Below are 7,532 nucleotides of genomic sequence, written 5' to 3' on the forward strand. Positions count from 1 at the left end.
TGTGTGTGTGTGTGTGTGTGTGTGTATATATGTCTGAATGTATGTATGTATGTAGGCCTATGTATGTACCAAGAGCTCCTAAAAACCACAACAAATTCCTTGGCAAATAACTTGGCAAATAAATCTAATTCTGATTCTGATTCTGATTTAACATATTTTATACAACACTGATGACAAAGTTCATAATTCATGATAATCTAAATCTACTTTAAACAAGGCCCAACATGATCTGAGCGTAAAGTTCAGTGTTTGTTTCTAACGTTGTACTCTAATAATCCCTTTTTTAGGCAAATGGAGACAAGATAACCAGGAATACCTGACTGTAGATATTCTCCCCACTCCACAGTCTTAGATAAACCCAGTCAGTTTGTGATAGAATAACAGCTGAGCTGGACAGTGTGGACGTGTAAGTCAAAGCATATGATCTGATGTCTCCTAATTGTTTGTCATTACTTTTCTTCATTCAAAGTCGACTTAGCCTACTATGTCAATCTTTTAGAGGCCAAGGAACTCCTAAAATTATCATGGCAGTTTGAGGGACCCCAACCCAAATTTTTTTACACACATAAATATGTGTAAAATATATTTGGAAAATATTTCGTTTTTATTACGTTACATCATTTTTTTCCTACTCACTATTGTACTCTTAGATTTATGTATGTATATGAATTAAATCGAATGTTTTATGTATTTAACCAAATTTATTTAGTGAATCAAATTTATTTATTTACCTTAATTTACACTTTTTTCCCCCACTAACTTCACTGACTTTTCCAGGGGGCCTCTGCACTCTTCACGACCTCTGATGGTCCCCAGACCCCAGTTTGAAAACCAATGATGTCTATGAAATTTATGAAACTCTACATCATAGATTTATTAAGGATTATTAGGATTAGGTTTCTATTGACTATTAAAAGTAGGAACATCTAGTAAAATAAAGAACTATTCACTTAAGTAAGATTTGTTGAGACTGTTAGTAAGGTTGTATGGGTCACACACAGTATAACCTAGATTTACCTTTCCAGTGTTATGAGAGTTTAAGCACCATAAAGACATAGATATTGAAATGTGCTTCATTAATGAATTAGGTATGATTCTTTTAATATATTTAATATTCCCTCAATATATCCTCGCATAAAAGTAATCACATGAGGTGATTTGAAACATCACAAAATGCATCATTTGAGCACAAAGAGTAAAAGAGATTACTGCTGAACTTTGATTCAATCACTTCAGTGTCAGGTAGAGCCTAAAGGTTCGTTGTGTGTGGATGATTTCATCAGCACAGGTCACCCTTTGAACTTGTCCCAGGACTATATAAACCCATGGCTCTTTGGAGAACACACCATCAGCTCTAAGAACCCCTGGAAGCAAGGTAAGATTACAGCTACATCATGGTCATGTCAAACTCTGCTGTTGATTCTTAATGTACATTTATGAGGATATGACCAGAAACTGAAATTAATTATTGGCTCTTTCTGTTCAGGAAAATCTCGCTCAACCTGCAACCATGAAATTCTCCGTCATCGCCGTCCTTGTCGTTGCTCTGGCCATTGGTGAGACTTTACACCATGTTAACTTATGATGCTCTCAAGATATTTTGTTTTGTAGTATGGTAACTGAGTTAGTTTAGGGGTTAAATTACATAAGCTATAACAATGTGTGCGCTGGGTATTTTATTAGTACTTAACATAACAGAGTTTTTCACCTGATTTAGCTTGAGTGGCTGAGAGTAAAGATGCAAGACTGCATTGATCAAACATCTCTGTTCGTGTTCCAGGCTCTGAGTCAGCTTCTCTGGTCAAGAGAGATGCTCCTGCTGAGCTGGATAAGATCACTAAGTACTTCCAGGATCTTGTGGACAACCTGAAGAACATCGAGGGCACTGAGCTGGCCAACAAGGCCAAGTAAGTCCATTATCGTCATCCACTGTGGTGGTGGAAACTTCTTCTCAACTGTGAACTTAAATGATCAACACAATGATACATTTGAATTGATTTTATTAATGAATTCTCTTTGGTTTGTGTTGTAGCGTTTACTTTGAGCAGAGCAGAGCCCAGCTCCAGCCCATGGTTGAGAAGCTCCAGGAGCAGCTGAAGCCCCTCTCCAGCAACATTGAAGACCACATCAAGCCTCTGGCCGCCTCCGTCCAGGCTCAGGTCGCCCCCCTGGCCGGCTTGGTCCAGACCCATGTTGAAGATGTCCTCAAGTTTGTGGCTGACCAGACTAAAGCCATCCTGCCTCCCCAGTAAAACCATTCCTTAGTTCTTTTCCATTATGACACAGTCTCTTTGTATGTATGCTGGTATGTTTGAAATAATAAAAAGGATTAAAAACTGACCAATTTGTACTGGCTGGTTATTCACTTGTCTTACATTGTCTGTGAACAATATGACATTTGAACACTTTAAAATTTTTATTTAAACTTTTTTTTTTTTTTTTTTAGAAAACAACCCAACACTTATTGTGAGAAATAATGTAAAACAAAATATGGATTTTTAGTAAGGCTGTAATTTTTAAATATAGAGTGGGTGATGATTTGAGGGTAGCATGTTTAATACTTTGTTAAGTTTTATTCTTTCATTAACAAATAAGATAACTCAGGGACTGGTTGCATAAACTGCTTAGACTAGTCTTAAAAAGTTAGACATAATACATAAGACAATTTTTTTTCTTCAAAACTGGTCATCACTTTCTATAGTTAACCACAAATTAACCATGGTTTTGCTACACTAACCATAGATTAACCATGGTAGAAAGTAGTAAAACTGCGGTTATGCAAATTATATCAATACAATAATAAAAAACACACACACGGTTACTACACTTTTACTATAACAAAACCATGGTTAATTTTCATAAGGGACGAAATTGGTCTAATCTGAATCTGAAAGGTGTAACTGATTAGGTAGGCTACCCTTTGCATAGTTGGTCAAATATATACTGGCTATGTTTATGCAATTAGGCCCAGGTTATTTTTAAGTAGCTATGGTAAGAGATAGATAAGAATCATATCAACTGGCTTCAATAGTCTACTTTAACACCGAAAACAGTTTACTTCTCAGCTGATATTTTTCCATTACGTATGATTTCGTATCGTTCATAATTATTGCCTGCCCTTTTGAGGTGTTGACACGAGCGAGCAGACAACAAAATTTACCTAAATTCATTACTTCAGACTTATGTGGCCTCTAGAAGCTTGCGTTCTGCAAGTGAACGTCGCTTTATTGTGCCATCCCAAAGAAGCACAAAATCACTTTTACGGACTTTTAAATTAACTGTTCCCTCCTGGTGGAATGACCTGCCCAACTCAATCCGAGCAGCTGAGTCCTTAGCCATCTTCAAGAATTGGCTAAAAACACATCTCTTCCATCTTTATTTGACCCTCTAACTCTAGCACTCTCTATTCTAATTCTATTCTCCAAAAAAAACAAAAAAAACCTTGCTACGTGTACTGCGTTAAGCTAACGGGGACTTGTTATAGCACTTGTATATCATTGTTCTTTTGTTGATTTTGATTGCTTCCATTGTCCTCATTTGTAAGTGGCTTTGGATAAAAGCGTCTGCTAAATGACTAAATGTAAATGTAAATGTAACAATAAATCGCATGCGCAGAGCTAGTGTTCGCCCACAAATTTGGAAGTAGCCTACGCTACGCTTGTTACATCGAACACATTCACTAATAAAACAGTGCGACTTGTGAAAAGGGCTATTTTAGCTCAGGCACCGTTTGTGCTACAGACATAGATGACAGGCTACCTCAAATCATATGATCATATAACAAGTAGCCCAAGCAACCATCCAGAACACTATAATCGCATTGCAACATTTGGGTGTTCCTCCTGATTCTAAATTGAGTTCAAAAACAGGTTTTTACAGTTCACATTTTAGAGTATTGTCAAACTATTTAGTAAAATCATTGCATTTAAACTTATTAAAATGCATTTAGCTATATTTACAATATAAAACAAGGAAAACGTTCTAATTATAATAAGCTATACAGCTAGCCTAAATGCAACTTATTTAATAGAAAACAAATGTAATTAGGATTTTTTTTGGTCATTTTAAGTTGCCTTGTCTAATCTTACTTCATATATTCTAATCCCAAATGACAAAGAATAAAAGCAATGAAACATAATTAAAACAAAACAGCATTTAATAGACCATGCTACCAGTGTCACGCATCTGTTTTCATCCTAATTTTACTACATTAAAATATTTTATGCATGCTAAATCAGACTCAAAGACAGTTATGAGACAGTTTCATACAATAAAAGAAAGAAAACCTGGAGGTATAATGGCGTTTAGGTAAAGGCTGTGATGAAGTTCATGAATAAAACTAAATATCAACACATTCACATCATCTCACTGTCACTAAAATCACCTTACAAGCAGTTTTGGGCATACATTTATTTAAATCAGATTCCAAAACAGTATTTTCAGTTCTTAAACGGAAAACAAAAACTAATTTCTGTGTACAAAAATAAGCCGGTTTATTTCTGAACACACTGAGGACAGTTCAGAACCTTCTGCAGTGTTGTCTTTAAAACTGATGAAGTCATCAGGTGACTGATTACACAGATTACTATTGAACTTTGAGTAAATCACTTCAGTGTCAGGTAAAGCCTAAAGGTTTAGTGTATATGGATGATTTCATCAGCACAGGTCACCTTTGAACGGGTGCAATCCCAGCATCCCGGGACTATAAAAACTCATGGATTCTTAGAGAACTCACCATCACAACATCAGGCCTAAGAACCCCTGGATACAAGGTAAGATTACAGCTACATTATAACAATGGTCATGTCAAACTCTGCTGTTGATTCTTAACATGTACATTAATTATTGTCTCTTTCTGTTCAGGCAAATCTCACCCAACCTGCAACCATGAAATTCTCCCTCCTCGCCATCCTTCTTGTTGTTCTGGCCATTGGTGAGACTTTAACCCATGTTAACTTTTGATGCGCTCAAGATATTTGGTATTTTGTGTATGTAATACAGTAACACAGACAGAAACTAGAACAATGTGTGTTGTGGGTATTTTATCTTCACTCTGTAAAGTACTTAACATAACAATGTGCCCTGTAGAAACGTACAGTCTTTCACCTCATTTAGCAAGAGTAATGTCATTTAAGATGTAAGACTGCATTGATCAAACATCTCTGTTCGTGTTCCAGGCTCTGAGTCAGCTTCTCTGGTCAAGAGAGACGCTCCTGCTGAGCTGGAGAAGATCGCCAAGTACTTCCGGGATCTCGTGGACAAGCTGAAGAACGTCGAGGGCCCTGAGCTGGCCAACAAGGCCAAGTAAGTCCATGAGCTTCATCATCTTTGTGCAATGAATCTGCAACTTAAACAATGTTAGTGAAGATCACAACTGGTACTCAGCTGGTCTTCATTGATCATTACACTCTTAAAAAATAAAGGTTCTTTATTGGCATCAATGGGTTCCATGAAGGGACTTTAAAATCTATGGAACCTTTTTCCATGGAAAAAGGATCTTCAGATTAGGAAAAGGTTCTTTTAAGAACTGTTCACTGAAAGGTTATTTGGGGAACCCAGAATGGTTCTTCTATGGCATCATTGTGAATTTTTACTTCTAATTCAAATAACAAATTATGATCTGCAATAAGAAATTATTAGTATGAATATAAGTCCTTCATATAACTAATTGTTCAGGCAGAAGAGCAGTGCTGATTAACTTGGTTTGTGTTGCAGCGCTTACTTTGAGCAGAGCAGAGCCCAGCTCCAGCCCATGGTTGAGAAGCTCCAGGAGCAGCTGAAGCCCCTCTCCAGCAACATTGAAGAGCACATCAAGCCTCTGGCCGCCTCCGTCCAGGCTCAGGTCGCCCCCCTGGCCGGCTTGGTCCAGACCCATGTTGAAGATGTCCTCAAGTTTGTGGCTGACAAGAGCAAATCCATCCTGCCTGCCCAGTAAAACCACAGGAATCCTTCTTAGTTCTCTTCCATTTTGTTCTCTTTTTATATATTTAAAATAACAATAAAAGTGATTTTTAAAGGTCAATGTGAGATCTCCTCCTTTTTTCTCACAAACTGTGTTTTTTCTTTGCACATCTCACATGTATTAAATGCAGTAGCCATTTTAAAAAACAAACATTTAAAGACGTTTTTGAGTCGACAAATCTAAAATGATTTAAATCAAACCTTCAGAAGGAAGACTGTCTTTAATTTTCCTGATACTTTAAATGTGTTCGAAAGTGAAACAGCGGAGAAACCTAATAACAATTCCTATAAAATATATTATAGTAGTAATGTTCCTTTAAAAAATATATATTTATTATTATTATTATTATTTTCCCCATAGATTTATGTTTTTGAATCCATATTTAATATGCATGCTCTGAGGACAGATGGTTGGATGGTGGGGCGGTATCAGTGTCATACATTTTTTAAAAATACAGAAACAATTAAATGAAATACTACATTTGTGTTTGGAACTTTCTAGTCATTATCTCTAATTTAATTAAAAGTAGAAATGTTGCTATTTTAAAAATTGTGGGACATTTAAATTTCAGTGCCATATCTCAAAGACCAGTGTGATATATTAATATGACCAGGTTTGTTTTTAATGAAAGAATTAAGGGCATTTTAACAAATATATTTGATACAATTCCTAAATTATTCCTAAATAACACTTACAAGTGTCAGTTAAGCTATCCTAAATAAAACACACATTCACAACAACCCACATACATCTGAATAACCACACGAGCAAATTTAGGTACATTTATTTCCAAATGAATATCCTCAGTTCATGTCAGTCATGTCATTTGGCAGCAGAGGGCAGTGTAAATAAATGAACTCTGCTTATTTTCTGTGTGCATTGAAGGCATTCATCTCAGCGCCGTGAGGTAGACTATGATTTGTTGTCTTCTAAGATAACAAAAACAACAAAATCACTAGTCTTCCACATGGCAATGAAATTCACATACAAACTCTCCAGTCGTGATTTTAATCGCCGCTTCTTTCTGTCAATGCAACACCTGGCCTGCAGACTGCAATCACTGTCCCATTTGAGCACAAATCAATGATTTATATACATCTGTCAGAGTTTTCACTCATTATGAAGCAATAATTTGGTGGTTTATCAGCTTACATCCCCATGTAATATCTGGTGTGAAGGTCACACAGGCGTGAGGGACACGCTGTGAGTCCGCATGACCTTCTCCTTGTACAGCGAGATAAATAAACTACAGCAAGCTATTCATGCACATGTCAGCCTTCATAAAGCACATTTTTGTATCTCTCTTTGAAATTCAATGCCATGTGTTAAGCCTTTTGGGGGTGTATATCTGCAACATGCTGTTTATTCCAAAGCAAAATTGCATCATTTGACAAAAAACGAATAAAGGAAATCACTTTTGTATAGAACATTACCAGTAAAACAGTGTTGAATGTCTAAAAAGATATAACAATATTGTATTTTCCTTCTTCCAAATTGATACGAACTTACTAGAATGATGTACAATCACAAATAAGTCAACGATTGTCCTTTTTCTGTCTCATTAATCTAC

At 36.2% G+C, this 7,532-nt stretch overlaps 2 protein-coding genes across 2 annotated transcripts; both read left to right on the forward strand.

The window, feature by feature from the left end:
* Positions 1-1,352: 1,352 nt before the first annotated feature.
* LOC107728486 (type-4 ice-structuring protein LS-12-like) lies at positions 1,353-2,283 on the forward strand. The gene is made up of 4 exons (XM_016538667.1): positions 1,353-1,375; positions 1,487-1,556; positions 1,781-1,907; positions 2,033-2,283. Exons 2-4 carry the CDS (start codon positions 1,511-1,513, stop codon positions 2,250-2,252), a joined length of 393 nt encoding a protein of 130 aa, XP_016394153.1. The 5' UTR covers positions 1,353-1,375; positions 1,487-1,510; the 3' UTR covers positions 2,253-2,283.
* A 2,604-nt stretch (positions 2,284-4,887) lies between these two features.
* LOC107728445 (type-4 ice-structuring protein LS-12-like) lies at positions 4,888-5,935 on the forward strand. The gene is made up of 3 exons (XM_016538608.1): positions 4,888-4,933; positions 5,178-5,304; positions 5,716-5,935. Exons 1-3 carry the CDS (start codon positions 4,888-4,890, stop codon positions 5,933-5,935), a joined length of 393 nt encoding a protein of 130 aa, XP_016394094.1.
* The last annotated feature ends 1,597 nt before the right edge of the window (positions 5,936-7,532 follow it).

Source organism: Sinocyclocheilus rhinocerous, unplaced genomic scaffold (genome assembly GCF_001515625.1).
Source record: "Sinocyclocheilus rhinocerous isolate Xijiao unplaced genomic scaffold, SAMN03320098_v1.1 scaffold66, whole genome shotgun sequence".
Taxonomy (NCBI): domain Eukaryota; kingdom Metazoa; phylum Chordata; class Actinopteri; order Cypriniformes; family Cyprinidae; genus Sinocyclocheilus; species Sinocyclocheilus rhinocerous.